Source organism: Eretmochelys imbricata, chromosome 1 (assembly GCF_965152235.1).
Source record: "Eretmochelys imbricata isolate rEreImb1 chromosome 1, rEreImb1.hap1, whole genome shotgun sequence".
Taxonomy (NCBI): Eukaryota; Metazoa; Chordata; order Testudines; family Cheloniidae; genus Eretmochelys; species Eretmochelys imbricata.
In genome coordinates, this window is record NC_135572.1 from 268,924,109 (window position 1) to 268,948,355 (window position 24,247).

Genomic DNA, 24,247 nt, shown 5'->3' on the forward strand with positions numbered 1-24,247 from the left:
GTGCGCGACGCCCAAGCGCGGCCCGGCTCCAGCGGCCGGCGTGGCCCCCAGGCTGAAGCCCAGGCGGCGGCTGGGCTCACGTTCTGCTCGGCGCAAGCGGTGCAGTGACAGCGGGGGCCGGCGCAGCCCGCGGGGCCCGCACCGACCCGGCTCGCGGGGCCGGCGGCGGCGGCGGGCTCAGGAAGTGACATCGCCGAGCGGTGCATGCTGGACCCTTCTCCGCACAGCCCGCCCCCGGGGGCAGAAGAAGAAGCGCGGCGGCGGCGGCGGCGGCATGGCAGCCCGGTGCCAGTGAGCGGCGGCGGCCCCGCAGGCTGGAGCCTCCCCGGCGGCGGCAGGTGCGATCGCGGCGGAGCCCGGTCCCGGGGGAGCGCGGGGCTGAGCGCTGCCCGCACGTGCCGGGCGCGGGGCCGGCTGCTCAGCACCGGCCGGGGCGGGGCGAGAGGCCGGCGCGGCACCGCGGCCAGCCCCGCAGGGTGCAGCGGCACCAGCCCCGGGGGGGCTCGTTGCGCTCTCGTGGGCGGGGGCGGGGAGACGGGAACGTGGCTTTCCGCCGTCGCCCGCTCTCCTGCGCCAGCCCCGCCGCGCTTCTCCGACAGAAATCGCCTGCTTCACAAGCCACCTGTTCCTTCCAGGGGGCACCCACCGCAAGTTCCCGTGGTGGGTCATCCCTGGCTTGTGCTTCATGGCTAGGCACGGGGGGGGTTAAAGGAGAGGAGGGGGTGGATGGCTGGCGAGTGGTGGTAGCCGAACTCAGGCTGGCCACAAGGCAATACCCCCCCCCCCACTCAACTAGATAATGCAAGAGGAAGTGTGGTGTGCAGGGAACTATTTTGGGATCAAGCTATTAAAATGTAAGCAAATAACTGGGCTAGATGGTCTTCTCTATGTCGCTTAGAGCATCTTTCATTGAAGTATCTCAGAGTGCTTCATAAGCCAGCCTCACAGTACCCAGTGTGGCAGCTATGTTGTTATACCCATTTTACAGCTAGGTAAACTGCAGCACAGGTAAGTTGAGTGCCCCCTTGCCTCTTTCTCCCCCTCCCCCCCAAGGTCCTGCAGGCCATGAGTCATAGGCAGAGCTAGGCATAGACCTAGTGCTTAATTTTGGAATGAAAGAGGTTTCTGACTCAAGCAATTAGGTGCCAAGGCTCAAGAAATTTTTTTTACTTTCATAACTGACAGGGCAAACCCAGAGGTGCCAGGTCTATGAACTGCCAAGCCTAGAGGCACTGGAGCTCAGCCCTGGCGCAAATTAAGCACTGCCTAGATCCCCATTGTTCTTCAGTTCCTTGCTCACAATACTTAACTGAGCAGTCTGGCCCGTACCTGGTACAGTTTTGTTTCTGCCTAAGAGAGTAATTTTCTGACTAGATGTTAGTCTGATATGTTTTGTACAAAAAATGGTGTCCTATTTATAACTGTGGAAAAGATTGTGATATTGGATCAGCCCAATGACCTTGCTGATCTATTATCCTGTGTCTCTGATAGTGGCCAAATCTAGATGTTTCAGAGGAGGGCTTAAACTCTCCATAATGCCTCTGACTTTGCATTATTACAAAGGAGGAAGCTTGTTTCTGACCTCATACACCCGCCTCTGAAGGTCTGCTTCTGGGCATCTCTCAGGAGTAGAGTAGCGAAAGAAAAAGACTTGAGGGACCAAAGGCCACCGGATCTCCTCCCCCCCGCCCCCCCATCCCCCAACTCCAACAGATGATCTCTGCTGAATACTCCATAGAAAGGTAGAATTCACATGGGTTGTTTGTGATGCTTTAATTCATGTCTGTAAATCACTTTGATCTTTCCTGCAGTTACTCTTCGATGTATCCCAATAGATAATCCCTCTGACGTGCTTAGGAGAGGTAATTTTCTTTCCCCTTTTTCCAGTGTTGGAAGCATGTCACTTTTATAAAAGGCTCTGTTGCTGTCAAACACTGAAATTTTCTGTACTTGAATCTCTCCTTCACACCCACACAGGGCACCTATCCTCATATCATCTATGTGCTGGACAACAATTACAGGGAGTATGCGCATTCCCTAAAGGCACTCTCTCCTATATCACATCATGGTCTCATTCCCCTCCTCCCCCTCTGCTCTTATGCTCTTGTTCTATTCAATAAAAAGCAGTCCTTAAAAAGGACAGAGATACCTTTCAAGATGGGAGGGAGAAAGGGAGGGATAGCTCAGTGGTTTGAGCATTGGCCTGCTAAACCCAGGGTTGTGAGTTCAATCATTGAGGGGGACATTTAGGGATCTGGGGCAAACATTGGGAATTGGCCCTGCTTTGAGCAGGGGGTTGGACTAAATGACCTCCTGAGGTCCCTTCCAACCCTGATATTCTATGATTTTTCACAGCCTGCATTGTGACAGAATTATGTCCTACTTGTGTGATGCTTGCTGTTCTGTAATTGATGTGTGGATGACAATCAGAGGGTTGGGTTTTTCAGAAAGCTGCTGGGGCAATGAGAGCTAATCCAATTTCCACACTATTACCACCCTGTGTGATAAAGACTGGATCCCGCAGTGCTTAAACGGAAGCTCTATGGTTCAATCGTACCACACATGAGCCTTTTAAGGTGCTGCTGATTTCCCTCAAGTGAACACAAGCCACTAAAATTAAATATGCTGGGGTCGGATCCGTAGCTGGTGTAAATCATTGTGGCTCCAGTGACTTCAATAGGAGTGATGCCAATTAACACCATGTGATGATCTGCTCCAGAATATTTAATCTATCTAATCTGCATTTTTAAGGGATCACTGAGGTAATTGTATTTAAATATTTCATACCTGCATTACTAATAATCATAGAATATCAGGGTTGGAAGGGACCTCAGGAGATCATCTAGTCCAACCCCCTGCTCTCTTATGCTGTTCAGATGTAAAGAAGTGGGAATATCTTGTTGTTTCCACCACTGATGCTGTTTGTTTTTTACATTTCGTTCAGCTCGGACGAGGCACCTAAATGGATCCATTTAGCTAAAGAGGCTTGTGGTTAAAGCAGAGGGCTAGCCAGAGACTTCTGACGATTCCAGACACTGCTTTGCCACAGACTCTCTGTAGACCTGGGGCGAGTGACTTAATTTCTCTGCCCAGTTCTCTGTGTGTGTGTGTGTGCGTGTTTTAAATTCAAATGGAGATAATGATACATCTCTACCTCCTGGGGTTGTTGTGAGAATAAATCCCTAACTGCTTGTGAGGAGCTCAGATACCAAGGTGACAAGAAGTCTGGAAGATGTAGGTAGATTACAGACTTTTTTCTCATGCACTAGCCAGATGCTCTAGATTTTGAGTTACTGCAGGAGAATATTTAAAGTTTACTGCCCTCCCCCCCCCCCCCCCCCCAATTGAATTGGAAAATGGTAACCATTCACAAAGCCAGACTATTCATACTGGCTTTTTAAACACAATCTAATTTGGGAGATTCAAGCGTCCAGTTCAGACAAATGGATTTTCTGCTGGACAGAGCTGGCAGAGAATATTCATGGCAACTGCTTCCCATCTGCCACATCACAGGCCTTTGCTTCCCAACCTTCTCTCTGCCTGAGGCTGCGGCAACAGCTCTGCTTCAGCAAAGATTGTTTCAGTGGGAGGTGGGGAATGTGTATTTCAAATTTCTCCCCCTCATCTGATCCCTAAGATGGTGAAGACTGAGGCAGGGATTCCAGCTTCCAAGGGGAGTTTTTTTCCCTAGACAAAACACAAAGGAGCATCACCTGAAAATTTCCACCCCAAGCCCTGTAAACCAGTGGCCTGGTCTGGGTGGGAAACGTGTCCACAGAATTCTAACCGTCTTGAAACGCAGGTCAGCTAATGTGATTTTAAAGCCCCTTGGAACTGCAGGGTGAATCATGCTACAGGTGGCCTAAACCATTTTCAGAGCCTGCTGAAGATAGTGGCTCAGTACAAATGGTCCAGATCACCTGGAGCCTGGTCTACAATACAGCTCCATAGATTCCAAGGCCAGAAGGGACCATGGTTATCATCTAGTCTGACCTCATGTATAAGACAGGCCATAAAAATTCTCCAAAACAATTTCTAGAGCAGATTTTTTAGAAAAGCATAAAATCTTGATTTAAGATGACCAGTGGTGAAGAATCCATCACAACCCTTGTGTAATGGGGTCAGCACCTACCTCTCATGAGCACCCCCTCTGGTTGGCTGTATCCACATTTTTTAAACCAATCCCAGCTCTGGGTAGGCCATACCCCCAGGGCTACCTCCCTGGAAGTAATGGTTTTGCCTTCTTAGTCTGTTTTGTCCCTAGTCTTCAGCTGGGCCTCCTGAGAGTTCAGTCCCCTTCTGGTGGTTTACTGATATCCAATTGTAGGCCCCCAGTGGTCTGTGGAGGGGGAGGGGGTGGGCAGCCTTCACCCATGCCTTACCCTTAGCTCAGAGCATTTCTAAGCTCAGGACCAGTAGCCAGCCAGGAGCTCTTCCTTGCTTCCCTGGACCCTACTAGCACTGGCTGTCCATTGTGCTGTAGTTCCCTCAGCCATCCACACTCCTCCAACTCTAGCCAGGAACTACTCTGTCTGTGGCTGCTCTGTAGCTCCTTTTTATAGGACCCTCCTGGGCCCTGATTGGCTGCTTCCCCTGCAGGCACTCTAGCCTGCTTCGAGGACCTGGGATGAGTGTGGCAAGACCATGAGGCCTCCAGCCTGGTCTACCCCGTCACATCTTGGTAGATTGTTCCAATGGTTAATTACTCTCACTGTTAAAAATTTACAGCTTATTTACAGCCTGAATTTGTCTCACTTCAGCTTCCAGCCATTGGATTGTGTTATACTTTTCTCTGTTAGACAGAAGAGCCTGTTATTAAATATTTTTTCCCCATGTAGGTACTTATAGATGGCACTTAAGTCATCCCTTAACCTTCTCTTTCTTAAGATAAATAGATTGAGTCTATCTGTGAGTGAGTCTATCACTATATAAGATGTTTTCTAATCCTTTAACAATTCTTGTAGCTCTTCTCAGAACCCTCTCCAATTTATCAACATCCTTCTTGAATTGTGAACACCAAAACTGTACACAGTATTCTACTCCAAATCGAGATTCCCGTTTATGCATCCTGGGATCGCATTACCTCTTTTGGCCACGGCATCATACTGGGAGGTGATACCCAGTTGATTATCCACCATGATCCCCAAAACTTTTTCAGAGTCACTGCTTCCCAGGATAAAGTCCCCCATCATGTAGCTATAGCCTACATTCTTTGTTTCTAGATGTGTACATTTACATTTAGCCATATAAAAATGCTTATTGTTTGCTTGTGGCCAGTTTACCAAGCAATCCAGATTGCTCTGTATCAGTGACCTGTCCTCTTCATTATTCACCACTCCCTCGATTTTTGTGTTATCTGCAAATTTGTCAGTGATGATTTTATGTTTTCTTGCAGGTCACTTATACAAATGTTAAATAGCATAGAGCCAAGAACTGATCTCTGCAAAACCCTACTAGAAACACACCTTCTCATTGATGATTCCCCATTTACAGTTATATTTTGAGACTCATTAATTATCCAGATTTTAATCCATTGAATGTTTGCCATGTTAATTTTATATTGTTCTAGTTTTTCTTTAGAATGCCACACGGTATCAAGTCAAAAACTTTATAAAAGTCTAAGTATATTATATCAACACTATTTGAACCTTTATCAACCAAACTTGTAATCTCATCAAAAAATATATCAAGTTTGTTTGACAGGACATATTTTCCATAAACCTGTGTTGATTGTCATTAATAATATTGCCCTCCTTTAATTCTTTGAGTCCTGAATCAGCTGCTCCACTATCTTGCCTGGATCGATGTCAGAAAGACAAACCTATAATTACTTGGGTCATCCTGTTTACCCTTTTAAAATATTGGCACATTAGCTTTCTTTCAGTCTTCTGAAACTTCCCCAGTATTCCAAGCCTTATTGGAAAAATCAACATTAACAGTCCAGTGAGGTCCTCAGCCAGCTCTTTTAAAACTGTTGGATGCAAGTTATCCAGACCTGCTGATATAAAAAAGTTTAACTTTAATAACTGCTGTTTAACATCCTCCTGAGATACTAGTGGAAAGGAAAGAGTGTTATCACCATGGTGAGATTATATCATCTGCTTTTTTTCCCCAAATACAGAACAGAAATATTTATTGAAGACTTCTGCCTTTTCTGTAGTGTTATTGATAATTCTACCAGTTCTATCTAGGAATGGACTAATAGCATTATTAGGATTCTTTTTGTTCCTAATATACTTTAAAAACTCCTTATTGTACTGAACTCTACATAGAGTTCTCCTTGCTTCCCTTATCAATTTTCTACAATTCTTAGCTTTTGATTTATATTAATTACTATTCAACTTCCTTTTTCTTCCATTTGTGATCTCTTATTTTTTAAATTTTTTATAGCTGCCTTTGCTTCCCCTCTAAACTAGGTCGATTTTTAAACTAATACGGCCTTCTTCCTCAGTTGTGGCTTTTTGGGCATCTAGTAAAGTATACTTAAACAATTCCCAATTATCATTCATATTTTTCTGATTTAAATTCTTCCTCTCAGCTGATTTGGCTCATGACAAAGTTTTCAGCTTTGTGAAACTGGCCACTTTTAACACGGATTTAGTGAGCCAATTTTAGAACCTGTTAGAATTGTGGGGGGGTGGTAAATTCCCCAGCATAGAACAGACATGTGTGCATATGTCACTCAGACAGATTTAATGGGGTTTATTAGGCTGGAAACGCAAAGACTTAAGCCATCAAACTTATGGGACTGGTGTTCTTTAAACAACAGTCTTTACGTAGTAGGGTTAAAGGTCAGAAGTCCATTGGGAATGTTCAGGAGCAAGAAGGCCTGCTGGCAATGGCAGCACTGCTCACACTCTTGTTAAGGGCAGTGAGCAGCTCTAGCTTTCGTCAGCTTCTCTGCAGGCTGGTCCCTGCTATGAAATGTAGCCATGTCTCAGTGCAGCTGCTGGCAGGCTTGTTAGCCGACCTGGGGCTGAGGGCATGTAGACAAGTTCAGCCCCGGATCCGTGAATGTCATAGCCGACAGCCATGTTCAGGCACAGCTATGTTGTGCACTGGAGACCTGCCCAAATGCTCTGACTCTTCTGAGGCTCTCATGTCATTTTGTTTCTCTGGGCAGGCGAAATTAGAGTCTCTGGTACAGGATCAGCAGGACTTCAACCTACTCAAGCAAGTAACCTCTCCCGTTGGCAGTGCCGCTCCCTAGTCCTGGCCGATTCACACTTATCTGACCCACTAGGGTCTGGTCTGGGTGGATCTGGGCTCTTGTAGTCTCATCTTCGCAGGAGAATTGAACCTGAGCAGGTGGGATCACAGCAGTGCGAACTGTAACTGCATAATGTGTCCCCACTAGCCTCCTATTTCACTGGACCAGTGTGATGAGGCTGGGCAATTCGGCCTCTGGCTCCCTGCTTCTCTCCCCCGCGTTGTTTCTCCCCTCAGCTGATGAGTTGCTCCCAGTCCCCATCAACTCCTCTGTTACCTATGTCTGCATCTGCTTACATCTCTCCCCGGCAGTGCTGTTGGTTCAGCACAGATGGCTCTCCCCTGCCCCATAGGGGGCTGCTGCACACTCTCTCCTTCCCTGTCCTCCCTTCAGCCAGTCAGTGCCTCTTCGGACTCTGCCCCACGTAAAAGGAGTCTGTGGTTTTGGAGACCCTTGTGAGGAAACAGTCACCACAGGCTTTGCCCAAGACTTCTCAGCAGCAGGAGGAGGAGGGCGCAGCAGAGCCACGTTGGACAGCAGAACAGAGTAGTTCCAGGCAGGAATTCTTCCCATCCCCTTTCCAGAGAGCTGCTGGCAGCCTGGTCGTTCCCTGTACTGTCTGGGCCGGGAGCTCCCAATGGACTGACTAGCTGACTCCAGCTGCCACAGACCTTTTCCCCCCAGATCTCTCTGACATCTCAGCCGTGGTCAGTCTGCTCCTTATGGTTGTAGCATCACATGGGACCAGACAAGGATGTTGGCTAAGGACACATACAGAGTTGCACACAAACGGGTGTCTGGATCCCAATGACAGCTGATGATCTTTCAATCCACAGGCTGTTCCTTTTCCTCCGATCCAAAACCTTTAAGGAGAATCAGAGACTGAGCAGCTGCCTCTGGCTTGGTGGAAGTTGCGTCTACTTATCCCAGCTCTGCTTTGGCCCTTGCTCTCATTTGCAGGAGGCTCTGCAAACGCTCTGTTTGAGCCCATAGCTCAGTGGTTTGAGCATTGGCCTGCTAAACCCAGGGTTGTGAGTTCAATCCTTGAGGGGGCCATTTAGGGATATGGGGCAAAAATTGGGGATTGGTCCTGCTTTGAGCAGGGGGTTGGACTAGATGACCTCCTGAGGTCCCTTCCAACCCTGACATTCTATCATCTCCATTGTAAATTTTTCACAAGGACTAGCCTCTTTGTTGAGCGTTGCGCAGTATTGTGCCTAAAGCAGTACATCTACTTTTCACTGAGACCAAAACATATCTCCTTGCAGCCTTTGATCAGCTCCTAAATTGGAGAGGGCCCAGGACATTCTCAGGATTTGTGGAGAAAGCACCTTACGTTTTATAATACTGGATGTGATCACATTGATACTTTAACTCCTGCAAGTGCTGCCCTTGGCCATAGAGGTCTCGGAAATATAGCAAAAAGCCTGTATTTGATTGCAGCCTTCAGTTTGTCGGCTCTGTAACTCTCCCTCATGCAGCACTCAGCGTCTCTAAACCTGGTAGTCTGGCGTGGTGGGACTCCGACTCCTAAGGGAGAGAGGTTTACCTAATGATTCATGTTCTGGGATTTGCAGCTACCAGTGCAGATCCCCCGTCTCAGTTGGATAAATTACCTATTCGGAAAGAATTGACTTGCAGTGTTTGTTACATTGCAATAAAAAGTAATGTTCCTACCCGTGTTCTTTTCCCTTGGGTAAGCAGAATACACTCTTGAGAGTGCTCTCAATCCCAGCACCTGAATAACCAGGGACTGTTTTTCTTTGTATGCCTTAGCTATCCTGATATGTGCCAAGAAATCTGTGCCTGGAGAGAAGGCTCTTGCTGACTTATATGTGGACCTCTCTGACCCTCCTTGATGTCTCTCTCATTCACCACCTGAGGGACTACTGTAAATCTGGCACTCCAGGCAGGACCTGATATGGTGGCGTTCTCTTTTCTTGTTCAAGGACTGGATCCCCCAGGCAGAACAAGTTCTGTTACGCAGCTCCTACAGTGCCTGTCTTTACTTATCACATACACTAGTGCAGTGGTTCTCAACCAGGGTCTGTGGCCCCCTGCTCATCCGCAAGTTGTTTTCAGAGGGGCTGCAGGGGCCATGGCTGAAGCCTGGAGTCCTGTTGCCCCCTGTAGGGCTAAACCCGGGAGCCGTGGGGAGGAAGCCCGGAGCCATGAGCCCCAGCATCCCCCACAGGGCTGAAGCCAGGAGCTGCAGGTCTTAAACTGAGCCCCAGCACCCCCTGAAGGGCTAAAGCCACAAGTCCCGGCGCCCCCCACGGGGCTGAAGCCAGGAGCCATGGCACTCCCTGTAGGGCTGAAGCCGGAAGACCATGGGCAGAGTTGCAAGGGGGGGGTGTCTTGGGGGGCATCACCCCCCACTCCAAACTTATTCAGAGTGCGGCAGTCCTGAGGATGTCCCCCCCGTCCCCTACACACACACATCTCCTCTCCTACAGTCCCTCTACTCTCTGTCCCCTGGCCAGGTTGGAGGCTTGAGTTGGGTAGTGCGGGGCAGCTGCTGCTTTGGCTGGTGCCACGGAGCGGGAAGCTGCAGCATTCCCCATCTCTTGCTGCTGCTGGTCACCTGAGTTGTGGCTGCTCCTCAGCTCCCAGCCCCCTTTGACTTCTTGGGCTGCTGGTAAGACCTGCCTGGGTGGGGGTCCTGGCTCCAGGGCCAGCAGAGCCCTCGGGGAGCAGCAACTGCAACAAAGTGTGCCCGCCCCAGCACACAGCTCCAGCTACTCCTCTCCCTGCACCCTCGGCTACATGCCTCGCTGCACACAGCTCCTAGCTACCCCCTGCCTGCACACAGCTCTGAGCTGTACTGCTCTCTGAGCTACCCCCCGCCTGCGCACAGCTCCTAGCTACCCCTCTCCCTGCACCCTCAGCAGTTTTCAAACTTTTTGAGCTGAGTCCCCCCTGCTTTGAATTATAATTGTTGGTTGTGCTTCCCTACCCCCCAGCCCTGTTCAGGCGATGAAGTGGGGAGGATCCTAACAGGACTGCATAGATAATACCCCCAAGGAGCTAATGCCAAGGCAGGAACGGGAGTGAGCCTGCAGTGAAATATAGAACTGTTTGGGCTGGAAGTTCGGAAGAAGTTTGTAAGAGAGTGATTTTAGGCAGTAGCATAGAATATGGTTGCTAAAGGCAAGTTTGAAGAGTAGGTTAAACTGAGTTCAGACTTCAGTGGGAATAACCGGATTTGCTGAAGGGGGTCAGAGCCTGGTCCCATCTAGTCTGATATCCCTGTCTCTTGTGCTGGGCAGTCTTAGGCTCCTGATGGATCTTGGCCACCATCCTGCTTCTGCCAGTGACTATTGGATGAAATATAAGAGGAAGTGGCAGCCCTGCCTCCCCCTATTAATGCACCTGTTGTGCAGTGGGGAGACGACAGGGAAATGGATAGAAGACTGTTTGGAAAGGAGCCTCTTCAACGAGAACCCCTGGCGTCTGTCCTGGGGATGCTCTTTGACCCCAGATGTCAAAGGGTTGTGTGGCATGTGGCGCTGGGATGTGTGGGGCGGTTTGTACATCTTATCCAGCTCATGAAGTCTTTGTTGTTGTTTTGTTCTGATCCAGGACTTCAAACATGGATCTGTTCCGGGTCTGCACCTTTGTCTTCACGCTGATGTTGTCCAGGGGCAGCTCTTCAGACCCAGAGAAACAGAGCATAGACTCTGGGTTGGAAATCTGTATCCTTCTCTCCAGGCCTGCACTTGGGCTGTGAGTGAGGGCGGGCCGGGGAAGAACTGCAAGAGCAGTTGACAGGTATTAGAAGGATTAAACACTGAAGAGGGAGAGGAGTTATTGAGGGGGCCTCAGGGTTATAATTACGGACAATGACGTAAAAGTGAACTAAGGAAAATGCAGACTGAATATTGGGAACTGTTTCCTCACAGTGAGATCTAACACACTGGGGAACAGTCCCCAGGGGCAATGATGGGAACGCCATTAACTGAGTCAGGTAGAGCTGGACTGAGAAAAAAGGAATTGCAAAGACCAATCCTGTGTTAGCCAGGCGATAGGTGAAGAACTACATGACCTTCTGGCTCCTTTCTGACTCTGTTTTCTCTGATTATGTGATAGCATCAGAACTGCCGAGCTGGCACATCTTTGCTCTTCTGTAGGGAGGATTTATCTAGGCTCCGTAGTTTGCTTATATAAGACCCATTTCACTTCATTCTTTTATCTTTGGTGAGCATAGAGGCAGATTCTCAGCTTGGCATGGAGTAGGTACAGATTGTATTCTAGGCAAGGGTTTGAGCCACAGTGTGGTGACCTGTCCTGTGCCCCCAGGAAGAAAAGCAGAGTGACCTGTAATACGCTTTCTCTCCCTGCTTCCAAATTCCTCAGTGAGATTCTTGCAGGAATCGTCAGGGTTTGTCCTGTCTTAGTCCATATGCATTCTCCAAAAATAATCCAAAATCTCCCAAATGTCTGGGATCAAAGCCAAAAAGTTCTATTCCTTCCAGGTCGTAGAGATCAGCCGGGTACCAATCAGCATGCACCACGCAGTCGTGATCGATGGCTTCTTCAGCTGGGAAAGTGACTGAACTTTTCAGCCAGATCATGCATTGGTGTAGCTTGGTGCTGCTCCATTGACTTCCCTGGAGCTATGCCAGCATACACCAGCTGAGGAGCTGGACTTTACTTCTCTCTTCGTAACTTGGGGGAATCACACTGGAGTGTGACAATCTGGAGTGCTGTCCTTTAAGTGAACCCTCAAGGAACCAGTAAAAATAGTTGCCTAGTTGAAGTGACTTTTAGCTTAAAACTTTAATCAAGTTACACTAAGAATGCATGGGGCTATCTCACCGTGATTGCCTGACACTCCTGCTATTGGCGAGGGGCTGCTTTGTACATGGTTTCACTCAGCCTGGTCTATGTCTCTTCTGTGTTTATCATTCTTACTGGGCATCAGCAGCTGACATGAATCCTTCCTATCTGTGCCAGCCTCCCCTGGTGAAGGGTTAATCAGATTGGCATTGCAGGATGCTCAAAACCTCCCAGTGTATTACAGGAGAGGTTGGGAATTGACATGAGTTCAGAGTGGCTGTTCCCAGACTGCCAGTGTGGGTTGTAAATGTTAAGCTCGATATAAGTGCTTAGTATTTATTAAATGCCCCAAGGGGGCTGTTGGCAGATGTCTGTGTTGCAGGGTTGTTAAAAGCCTGCTCCTGTTTCCCATCTCTGAACCGCTGGAGCGGATAGACTCAGTCACTTACACCCTGCACTCAGACACCAGGGAGGCCCCATAACTGATTGGTTGTACTGGCCTGGGTGGTCTCTCTTCTGGAGCACTGCATGGGTCAGTGCATCTCAGCTGGAAACGTTTGAGTTTGGAGTTGTGGGAGGGGAAAAACTGTTACAAGCCCGTAAAATGAGATCGTGGGGCCGAGCCCAGCTCTGGGAAAGAGGGAGGTGGCCTGTCTGTGGAGACTTCAGGGTGAGGGGTTTCTAAGGGTATAGCTACACTACCTTTGGGAGCGAACCTCCCATCCCAGGTCCACAAACGTGTGCTGGCAGGGCTCATGCTAGTGAGCTAAACATAGCTGCGTAGATGCTAGGGTGATGTTGCAGCTCAGGCTCTCGAGCCTAGGGGGGCGGGGAGGTTCTGCCCAGCTATTTTGAGGACAATAACGCGAGCCCTGCCAACACAAGTGTGTGCGCCCGGGCTGGGAGGCTCGATCCCAGCCAGATGCAGTGTAGACATAACCTCAGAGGCCCCAATGTTGGACGCTGCAGTGCCATCAGGAGGCAGGACCTGGTCCAGCAGTGAAGTCTGGGCAGTGGGCATGATCCTTGACAGAGCTGCAGATAAGAAGCTATTTGAGGTGAAGCGCAAGGACCAGATGAACGCACTGAAGAACCTGATTGAGCTCAATGATGTGAACCAACAATATAAAATCATCGACATCATGCTCAAGGGACTCTTCAAAGTGAGCGTCACCCACTAACTCCCGCCCCCATCCCTCCTCCAGAGCTTTGGGTGCTGCTGGGTGCTCTTTGGGAGCCCTCCCACCAATGGCGGAGCAGGGAAGGCTCACAGTACAACTTACCTTTATCCCATGTTCCTGAGGGTGTGTCCCAGCCCAGAGCACCACCATGGGAACATGACAATGGGGGGAGGAGAAGAAGGGGGTTGATAAGAGTGAGCAGTGGGGTTGGGAACTGGACCCAAGGTCACTATGGGCATAAGAGCGCGGGGCTATGGTTTAAAACAGGGTGGGAGAGTTGGGGCAGACTGCAACACCGAGCTGCTGCAGCAGCAAAAAGGAGGAGGGGGTGTGAGACGAGGCTGGAGCTGGCAGGATGCCTGGGGCAGGCAGGAGAAAGATGAGATCTGGGAAGCAGATGAATTCACTGAGTTCATTTTCTGAATGTTCAGGTGCTGGAGGACTCCCGGGCGGTCCTTATAGCCGCGGATGTGCCTCCAGATGGGCCCTTCCCTCAGGATGAGAAGCTAAAGGATGGTAGGACTTCCTCTCTTTTTAGTCCCAGTTTCCGCTTCCAATGCTCTTTCATACTTCTCTCTCCCTCTCATTTGCCATTTCAAATGGGCTCAGTGCAGGGGTAATGAGGGAAATTCGATGGCCTGTGTTGTGCAGGAGGTTTGACTAGATGATCTAATGGTCCCTGCTGGCCTTAAAAATCTATGAAACCATTACCGCCTCCCTGGTCAGTCCACGTTCGGAACCCTTTCTCATCGACTTGGCTCTTTGTCCTGCTTCCTGCATTGTTGTTGCCAGCATCTAGAAGACCCTAGGATGGGACTGGAGCCAGGGAACTCTGCCAGTGATCTGTGAAGCAGAACAGAATCTGGGTGTTTCTTCTGCATGGCTGATGAAAAGTAAGCACTTGGGGTTCTGTCCAGTGTGCTGAAAAGGGAGGACACTGGAGACCAAAACAATTGATTGGACCACCTCGTCTGGTATCCTGTCTTCAATGCTGAATGCTTCAGAGGGAGGTGTAAAACCTCCCATAATGCAACTCTTTGTGCAATGCTATACAGAACGTGGAGGAAGAAATTTCTTCCTGACCCCAGCCAATGATTAGTTTATGACCTGAAGCATGAGCACTGAGAGCCCTTACATTGTAGAGGAACACAAGAACCTCTGTCAATTACCCTCTCTTTAAGGAGTTGCTGGCCAGTAATGGTTTCAGAAGAGAAAATCACTCCACAGATGGAGGCTAGGGAGAGTTGTATTTTACCCTGTCCCCAGCCTATGGGCCAGTATCTGTGATGGCTGGAGGGTTGACTTATGCGGGAAACAAAGACCATCAGACAACTCCCACCCAGAGAGAGATGCACAGATTGGTATCTGAGGGATGAATTCAGCCCTGTGGGATGACTAAATTGTCTAAGAATTTGGCTAAATGATGGCAAAGGGAGTGGGGGGACTATGCAAACCTTCTATAGTACCTGTAGGCTGTAAATAGCAAGCAAGAGAGAAAATGAACCAACGGGGTTTATAACTCTGACTTAAAAGCAAGAAATTAACCAAGGGAAAAGTTGGGCTGAGTATAAAAACCCATTTGCTAACACCTAGGTCTATTATACAGGAGAGCACTCTCCCAAGGGGAACAAGTGCTGGAGGCCACGTCACTTGAGTTATTTAAAACTAGACTAGACGAGGCCCCTGGAGTTGGTAGCGTAAGGAATAATCCTGCATTGGCCAGGTCTGAGGAGGGCAGAGAAGATCTTGCCTGTTGGGGCTCTTCCATCCCTCGTCTCTGTCAGTAGGAAAGTGCGCAGTCTTGTGCTGTGCTTATTAGCACCCTGCTGAGCCAGACCCAGCCGGGGTGCCCACTCGTTGGGACGTCTGCTGACTGGAGCAGACGTAGACCATTAGAAACCTCCAGTCACCCAGGCTTGCTGTGTTTGAGGGCACATCCTGCATGTCACCACTTAAACTGGGACTGCCATGGAATCTTTCTGGCAACTTGAGAGGAGGGCTTTCCCCCTGGCCTGGCCACGCAAGTAGGGGCCACGCTGAGAGTTTCTTGGCTGGAAGGCGATCTCTGCTGGCTTACATGCAGTGGGAAGTGGGCAGTGAAGCAAGCCCCTTTGCTGACTGTCCCTGTGACTCTGCTCCCTAGCCTATTCCCACGTGGTGGAGAACACGGCTTTCTTTGGAGACGTGGTTCTGCGCTTCCCCAAAATCGTCCACCATTACTTTGACCGCAACTCCAACTGGAACAACCTGGTCCGCTGGGGCATCAGCTTCTGCAACCAGACGGGCGTGTTCGATCAGGGACCTCACTCCCAAGTGCTCGGACTGGTATGGCTCTGCGCTTAATCATCTTGACTCCTGGCATGGCCAGCCCCCCTGGAGCTAGGGGACAGGCCAAATGGAGGGGGAGATGACTGCGGTTATTGGACTGGAGAAATGGGGAGAGAAGTGAGTCGAGAGGGGGAGAGATGGGGTTGGGGGAGAGGGAGGAATAAGAGAGGTAGGGCAAGGCATGGAGCAGTAGGGTGAGAGATGCTGCTCTCTAGTACTGACTTTCTTTTGATCCACAGATGGCTCAGGAGCTGGGAATTAGTGAGAAGTCTCCGGATTACCGGAATCCCTTTAAAACCGACCATTCCGAGGTAAGATAGCAAAGCTACGAGTCAGTCCCTGTGCACGTTTCCTCCTCCACCTTTATCCCGTGCTGAAGGCAGCTGGTTTGGGAATGGAAAGGCCAAATGTTTGGGGCTGTTGATGCCTGGGGTGGGGGAGGATTCTAAGCTTACGCCAAGCCATTTGTGTTGTCCATGATGGTGGCACCATTTGATGAGCAGTCTGATCCTGCCCTTCCCTTCTCCTCCCTCCCAACCCATGGAGCAGTGCCAGCAACTCCTCCATACAGGCTCTCAGTGCTCCAGCTCCAGAGAGTGAATTCCTTTTGCTGCTGAATGCGTGAGATGGACGGCAGTATGAGAAAGGCAGGTCCATGCACTCTGCCGTTTGCCCTCAAAGGGCTGCGTTCGGGCCTGTCTGTCCTGTCAGACACAGCTCTTCCCGGAGCCTGGTGCTGTGTCCAGTTTGACTGCTGAGTCCTGGTCTTTCAACACCGTCCCTCCGTGGAAAACTCTCCATAGCATTTGGCAGAGAATGATCTCGTGGCAGTAAGGCAAGGAGCCATCCCTGCTGCCTACAGGCCCTGCTGCCCTCACAAACCCACCTCTCTCCCTTCTCTCTGATGGTCCACATTTGGCTCCACCATAGCCTCAGAGTTGGGGGCCCCTTCCGCGGTCAGCGTGGCTAGGAGAGTTGGGACGCTGATCTTATGGGAGTGCATTGGGCAAATCGCTTAATCTCTCTATTCCTGAATGTCCCTATTGGTAAGATGGGGGCAGTTGTACCTGCCTCACAGAATGAATTGGGCCTGATTTGCCTCTTGCTTAGCGTCTGATCTAAAGCCCGTGGGAGTCATCAGGAGTCTGTCCATGGGCTTTGGATCACCTGCTTTCTCCACTGACATCAGTAAGGCTACAACTGGCAGAAGGGAGTGGAGACTCTCCCCTCTTTACGGATTAAAAGGCTTAATGAATTAATACTGTAAGGCTTCCCGAGACCGCTGAGGCACTGGGATTGCTTTTCCTGTCTCCACCTGTGCAGCCTGAGGAGCTGAGCTCCTCCTTGCGCTTTCAGTTTTTCCCCAGTGCAGACACGTTCCAGAAGGCCCTGCGAGAGGAGGAGAAACGGAGAAAGAAAGAAGAGAAACGGAAGGAGATCCGCAAGGGGCCCCGCATCTCGCGCTCGCAGTCGGAGTTATAGTGCTGCCTTGTTGCTGAGACCCCTGCTGGCGGGAGATGCCGCGGCTGGAAGCAGAGTGTCCTACTCCCTCAGCAGCCTCAGGAGAAGGCCGGGCGGGTCACCTTTAATTTGTTTAATGGTTTTTGTTTTCCTTTTTTCTGTGGTGTATCGGACAAGGACTGGATTGAATCCTGAGAAGGGACTGGACGCAGATCCTGGATACAACCCCCCGTGGGAAAGCTCTCCATAGCTATTGGCATACGGAGGGTCCAGCAGAGAACATCCATTGGGTGCATGCACTGTAGGGCTTTCCTGATACTAACAACGAGACTGCATGGAGGCAGGGAGGGATTAGAGTGGTACCCATCCCCCTGGAACCACAATGCAGGATACAGGGCATAGTTATACTGGGCAGGACTATGTTTCGAGCTGCATAGTTGTACTGGTCAGAGGGAAAGCATGGTAGGGTGTGTGGTTAGAGCAGATACCCACAGGCCTTGGGAACCTTCAGTTACTGGAGAAATACAATGTATCATGTATTAAACATGCTCCCTTCCCCCTGGAAATGGGGGGTAGGCGGTGTAACTTAGCGGCTCCAAAGGGGATGGTGCTTTTATATGGTTCAGTTAGCCAGCTAGTCCCTCCCCTGCCACTTATACCAAATCCTGCATTGTTGGAACCTCCATCCACAAATCAGATCTCTCCTTTCTAGATGGCTGTTTTATTAAAGAAACACAATTTAAAAACATCTAAACAGACCATTGGCTGATCTGGATTGGAGAGAGCCAACCGGGTGAACCCCCACTTATGTAGTGGGAGGCAGCCCACATTTTCAGGGCTGCAGGAGGAAAGGGTTTTTTGGGGAGAAGGGGGCTGCTGTGCATGCCAGGACAGACTGAGCAGGCTCCAGAGAGTCTAACGTCACCGTAAGGCCTCCCAGCAAAGGTTCTGGAGTAAAGACTCAGCTTGAACTGCCAAAAAAAAAAAAGACTCCTTATGCCGGTGACTTGCATGAGCTGAACTTGTGGTTTCTGGTCTCGGCTCAGTTCCTGGCAAACAGGTGCCCACATGACAACCACCATGGCTACTGTCACTCAGTGGGAGCCTCGACAAAAAGACCAAGGATTGAATAAGCTATGGAGGCAGAACTCCTCTTCCCCACCTTCCCCCTAGAGAATCTCACTTGCTCTGGATTAGAGGCACGTTGCTGGGGGGATGTGAAGCCCATGCTGTGACTACCTTTACTGTAGTTGTTTTGGGGCTAAAGAGGGGACCTCAGACTCCGTGGGTGCCAGTTGGGCACTTTCAGTCTCACTAAATTCACATTTAGTGCTTTGGGTTGTGGATTTTTTTAATGACCTTTATTTTGCTGTGTTAAAATGAAAAGCTACCCACCTACTAGATCACCGTGGCAGGATGATCTTCCACTACATAAACAGTAGGAAGAAAGAGAGGTGATGATCATGTGTTCTGTCCAAAATGGATTCTTTCCATTGGACCAAGCAACCGATTGTAGATTTAATCGTCCAGTCAGAGTTATTGCGAGTGCACTATTACTGACCTGCTGCCTTACTGGCTCAGAGTAACAAGCCTTCTCTTTTGCATGTGCAGCTATTCCATAAAGACATGTTCTTGTAAGTGTACTAGAAATAAGCGTGGTTTCTGACTGATGTTCATTTTAACTGTCATCAGTAAGGTAAAGGTTAGTGATCCAGGCTTGGGCTCAGTGCAACTAACGTTCTAGTCCAGATCCAGAGCTGGTTGCCAGTTAAATGAATTTGATAGATCTCATCCAAGTCCCCAGTGGATGTTTGCACGGAAGCCAAATTGTGTGGAGGCTTTGTATCAAGTGGTACTCACTGCACAGGGGCTCACAACTGGAACTGCGGGGGATGCTGCAGGTCGGGATTGACGGCTGTTGGCAGAGCTGTGCATGCAAAGCTTGTGCAGCATTCGCCTGGCTCCAGCTGGCGCTATCAGCCCCTCGCTGTCTTGAATACGAGAACTGAAATTTACTCTCTCAAGATTTGTTTTTGATGTATTTTCGGTCACTGATCAAATCACACACCCCTAGCTCGTTCTTGCTGAGGGATTATCCTTCTGTGGGGAATAAGGGACTCTATCAGGGGACGCTGTAGTCTGACTTGCTGCCTTCAGGCTATTTTACATGGCCAGAGATGGGAAATGTTGTTCATGTTTAAATGAAGAGCCAGTTACATGTGTTTTGTTCCTTGGACATGCATTGAAAGAGGAAGCCTTTTTTTTTTCTTGAATAAATCAGAATTTTTAAAATCAAACCATTGTACCTTGTTAGTGTTTCAGTGGGAGCTGTTTTGAACCAGGGCATGCCTGGGGGTGTCTCTGGGGTGGGAATGGGTACTGGGGCTGTTGAGAACCTCGTATATTTTAGAGGCTGGATTGGTGCTGAGATACAATTGGAAGAGTTCCCTTGATCCTATCTGGTTACCTGCTAAATTAGTTACTGTAGCACTTTAAAGATGAATCTTCCTCTAAAATATACTGTGTGTCTATATTCCAAAAATCCTGTCCCACAACCACCAACTGCCACCTTCAGACTGACACAAATACCCCTGGGCTGTCTCCATACGCAGTACTATAGCTTTAAGCTTTTTAATGGTACTCTTTCCCCATACTCCACCAACCTTCCTTGGCATCTAGGGCCAGATTTTCAAAGGTATTTAGGGGCCTAGTGGGATTTTCAAAATGCCCAAGCAGGCTAGTCACCTAACTCCCATTGGTTTCAGTGGAAGTCAGGGGCCTAACCTGCTTAGGTGCTTTTGAAAATCCCATTAGTGTCTACTGCCTGCATCTTTAAGCACTAAATACATTCTAAAATCTGGCCTCTTGCGGCTGCCGTGCTGGATCAGACTAGTGGTCTATCCCCTATGGCTATCCCATCTCCTGTTCTGCACCATCAGACCTCTCGTGGGGAAGACATGCAACCCACAGGGCCTGCACTTACCCTTGCTCCTTGCTGGCTCCTCATGCAGTGGGGGAGAGATTTGTTGCTTGCATCTCTCCTTGTTCTCTTCTCCCTCGTATGTATACCTTTGCTCCCTCTCCCAAAGAAAGGATGGGGCTCCAGGAACCAACATTCAGGTATTATTTTGTCCTGCAGTAGCATCCAGGAGCCTGAGTTGGGGACTAGGACCCCATTGTGCTAGGCGTTGTACAAACAGAAGAAAAAAAGATGGTCCCTACCCCAAAGAGCTTACAGTCTAAGTATAAGACAAGAGACGATGGGTAGAGAGAGAGGGAGGGGAATACCAGGAAACAAGACAATATTGATCAGCATGACAGGAAGTGTTCTCAGCTCACCACCAGCCTGTTGGCAAGTTTTTTGTAGGCATCACAGCAAAAGAGTTTCCAAGAGGGAGCTGGAGGTGGACAGTGAGGTGACCTTGCAGATGTTTATGGGGCTCTCGTTCCACGTACAGTACAGGTGAGAGCAAGGAGGTGATTGAAAATGAAACACGTGGACAATGAAGGCCGGAAGAATGGAAGCAGAAGCTGACATCTCATAGTGAATGAGAGACAATAGCGAGGGTGGGGATAGGCTATAAAGGTATCTGATGATGGTGCCCAGCTGCTGTAGCAACTTGGGTTATGATTGCCTCTGAGCCCACAGGTGAAATAAGACTATGCCTGATCACCACTAGCCTGATTTGTCAGAGGTGCTGAATACCCACAACTGGCACGGATTCAATGGAATCTACAGGAGCTCAGCACCTCTGAAATCCAGGTCCCCAATGGTGGGGACCAAGGCAAATAAAGCAGCTGTTGGAAGTGGTGCTCTCCTTCCCACGCCTGGTACTGACCTTATGTCCCAGCATGGTGCTTTGGTTGTGCTGCTGGAGGCACCATCTTTTGACTGGATAATGAAATGGAGACCTGAGTGTGTGGGGTCACTGAAGATCTGATGACACTCTTGCAAAAGCAGGGATACAAATCCCTGGTCAAATTTCAGTTTGGGCTAATTTACCTTTGCCTCTCAAGCCACTCCTGGCATCTGAGCGGGATACAGGTGGCCAGATCCTTCAGAGCCTGGGTGCAAGGGGGATAGGGGAAGACTCTCCTATGTGAGGTGGGCCACTGCTTGCAGCCCCCTCCAAAATCTGTACTGCGGCAAAGATGCACGATTTGATACAACAGACAGCTTCATGTGTGCCAGTCCTCTGAATAACAGCTCTTCCAACAGCCAAGCATATGGCCAGCTAGTTCTGTTCCTTGCTTCTACTACTGTCATAGTTTGGAGATGGAAGGGGACAGGAAGGCCTGACAGAGTATTTGCTTACCAAGAAGGTATACAGGCTACAAAGCAATGAGCAGGACCAACAGTCGGCAGCGATGGCACAGCCCTCCGTTCTTGAATCTCGGCTGTTCAGTTGTGATCCTCTTCTCCTGGTGCCGTGTTGATAGAAAACTTGGAAGCGCTGGGGAGGCGCAAGCCCATTCCAGTTCTCTGTATCTGACTTTCCACCAACATGCGTTTGCTCAGAGGATGCCACGAGCACCACTCCACAAATTCCCTCATTGGAATCCAATCTCTTATGGGTTGGTAACTGGTTAAAAGATAGGAAACAAAGGGTAGGAATAAACGGTCAGTTTTCAGAATGGAGAGAGGTAAATAGTGGTGTCCTCCTGGGGTCTGTACTGGGACCAGTCCTATTCACCATATTCATAAATGATCTGGAAAAAGGGGTAAACAGTGAGGTGACAAAATTTGTAGATGATACAAAAGTACCCAAGATAGTTAAGTCCCAGGCAGACGGCGAAGAGCTACAAAAGGATCTCACAAAACTGGGTGACTCAGCAACAAAATGGCAGATGAAATTCAGTGTTGATAAATGCAAAGTAATGCACATTGGAAAACATAATCCCAACTATACATATCAAATGATGGGGTCTAAATTAGTTACCACCACTCAAGAAAGATCATGGAGTCATTGTGGAAACATCCACTCAATGTGCAGCGACAGTCAAAAAAGCAAACAGAATGTTGGGAATCATTAAGGGATAGAAAATAAGACTGAAAATATCGTATTGCCTCTTTATAAATCCATGGTATGGCCACATCTTGAATACTGCGTGAGATGTGGTCACCCCATCTCAAAAAAGATATATTGGAATTGGAAGAGGTTCAGAAAAGTGCAACAAAAATTATTAGTGGTATGAAGCATCTGCCATATGAGGAGAGATTAATAAGACTGGGACTTTTCAGCTTGGAAAAGAGAAGACTAAGGGGGGATATGATAGAGGTCTATAAAATTATGACTGGTGTGGAGAAAGTAAATAAGGAAGTGTTATTTACTCCTTCTTATAACACGAGAACTAGGGGGTCACCAAATGAAATTAATAGGCAGCAGGTTTAAAACAAAAGGAAGTATTTTTTTTCACACAACGCACAGTCAACCTGTGGCACTCCATGCCAGAGGATGTTGTGAAGGTCAAGACTATAACAGGGTTCAAAAAAGAACTAGATAAATTCATGAAGCATAGGTTCATCAATGGCTATAAGGCAGGATGGGCAGGAATGGTGTCCCTAGCCTCTCTTTGCCAGGAGCTGGTAATGGGCGACAGGGGATGGATCACTTGATGATTACCTGTTCATTCCCTCTGGGGCACCTGGCATTGGCCACTGCCGGAAGACAGGATACTGGGCTAGATGGACCTTTGGTTTGACCCAGTATGGCTGTTCTTATGTTCTTTTTGCCTCCTGGGACACGATGCAGAGGAGTTGGGAAGACAGATGAGAAGGAGCAGTTGCAAGTGACTGAATATAGGATCACCTTTTGAAAAACATTCAGTCCCTTTGTCTTAGAGGGTCTCATTTTTGCATAGCTACTCATGTTACAGATTGGTTGCTTCACTCTGCAAAGGAAGAGGTTTGCCTGGTAAGATTTCTGTCTCCTGGCTCTGGTCAAACATGGTCCATCTGCAGTGCTGAGAATCCATGGGTAGGAATTCATTTTGGAAATGTCTCCATTCACGCGTCTTGTGCTAACAGCTGGTTTTGCAGGGTTAAATTTCAGCTGTGTCATATACAGGGAATGGGGTGGCTATGCCACCTGGTGGTATCACCTCACATCTTATACTAAGCGGAGTTGGGTCTGGTTTGGAAAGTAGTTGGATGGGAGACTTCTCAGGAAAATCCACGGTGTTGCAGGAAGTACTATTTGTAATTGATGGTGGTCATCCTTTAGAGTCTATACTAAACCAGTGCCCCAGAATAGTGCTAGAAGAGCAGTGTTGCGGTTGTCTTTCAGATGGCACACAAACAGAGAGGCTCTAAGTTCTAATGAGCATCAGAACTCTAAACAGACCCCATGGCACTTTCCATAAAAGTAGGGGTGGTAGCCCCAATGGTCTGGCTAAATTTTAATTGGGAAGTTACATTCTGCTGATCAAAACTCTCCCGACAATTTCAATTGGATGCTATTGTCTTCACTCCTTGTCCTGCATTGTTGTGTAAAGCTGCTATTAAATGCCTGCTCTATTTCACTATTAATTATTGTTACTATTTTCTTCATATAGTGCTATAAGCTTATGCAGCACTTTATTTCTAGATCAATGTTTTCTACCCACAGAACTGACTCTCAAACTATGACCAACACAACGCACAGGCAACGATTCAGGATGGGGAGAGTGTGGTGATTATTAATGAGGAAGAGGGAGGAGAGATGCCTGACGATGACGACAGGGATATAGTAGGAAAGAAGGATATAGAACTGTGGGGGGAGAAGGAGGGAATACAGAAAAAGGAACAGTAAACTGAAAGGACTGGGAAGAATTTAGATGGTGGGTGGGGAGTTGCTAAGGGAAAGTGAGAGCAGAGGTGTAGGTGGGGAATTACATAAGGCCTTGCATATTAACATGAGCTTGAATTGGATTGAGGCAGGAAGCCACAAGAAAAAGAAGGCATCACTATGGAGCAGAAGGAGACAAAGATGACATTACTAGTGGTATTTTGGACACACTGAAGAGGAGAAGGTTAGAACAATAAGGGCAAGAACTGACCATGATTTTAATGGTGGGAACAGAAAGGAAAAGGAGGATTCTGGTGATAATTAAGAGGAAGAAGCGACAGGACTTAGCGAGAGCCTAAGTGGTGGGTGTGTTCCTGGGAACATGAGGGAAAAGGCAGATTAGAAAAGATCAGAGGCAGTGAACTGAATGTGGTTAGACTCCATAGAAAAAGGGGTCTTAGCAAAGAAGACGATCCAGCATGAAAGCGCTGAATTAGATAGAAGAGGAGCTGAGACAGAAG

The 24,247-nt window shown here is 48.8% G+C and overlaps 1 protein-coding gene across 3 annotated transcripts; it reads left to right on the top strand.

Moving 5' to 3' along the window:
• The first annotated feature begins 204 nt into the window (after window positions 1-204).
• On the top strand, window positions 205-19,256 carry CCDC134 (coiled-coil domain containing 134). Of its 3 annotated transcripts, XM_077830863.1 has the most exons (8): window positions 277-338; window positions 1,812-1,862; window positions 10,793-10,905; window positions 13,031-13,152; window positions 13,602-13,686; window positions 15,314-15,495; window positions 15,738-15,809; window positions 16,855-19,256. In XM_077830863.1, exons 3-8 carry the CDS (start codon window positions 10,803-10,805, stop codon window positions 16,978-16,980), a joined length of 690 nt encoding a protein of 229 aa, XP_077686989.1. In that variant the 5' UTR covers window positions 277-338; window positions 1,812-1,862; window positions 10,793-10,802; the 3' UTR covers window positions 16,981-19,256. The 3 variants fall into 3 exon arrangements, with proteins under 3 accessions (XP_077686979.1, XP_077686989.1, XP_077686998.1); XM_077830853.1 differs by lacking the exon at window positions 1,812-1,862 and having other exon boundaries at window positions 205-338; XM_077830872.1 differs by lacking the exons at window positions 277-338; window positions 1,812-1,862 and adding an exon at window positions 497-660.
• Window positions 19,257-24,247: the final 4,991 nt, after the last annotated feature.

Bases quoted from the DNA above. Each gene is read 5' to 3' on its own strand.
- CCDC134 (XM_077830853.1), top strand. From the start codon at position 205: ATGCTGGACCCTTCTCCGCACAGCCCGCCCCCGGGGGCAGAAGAAGAA. The intron at 13,687-15,313 runs GTAGGACTTCCT...TCTGCTCCCTAG, and splicing joins GGATGAGAAGCTAAAGGATG to CCTATTCCCACGTGGTGGAG. The intron at 15,496-15,737 runs GTATGGCTCTGC...TTTGATCCACAG, and splicing joins ACTCCCAAGTGCTCGGACTG to ATGGCTCAGGAGCTGGGAAT.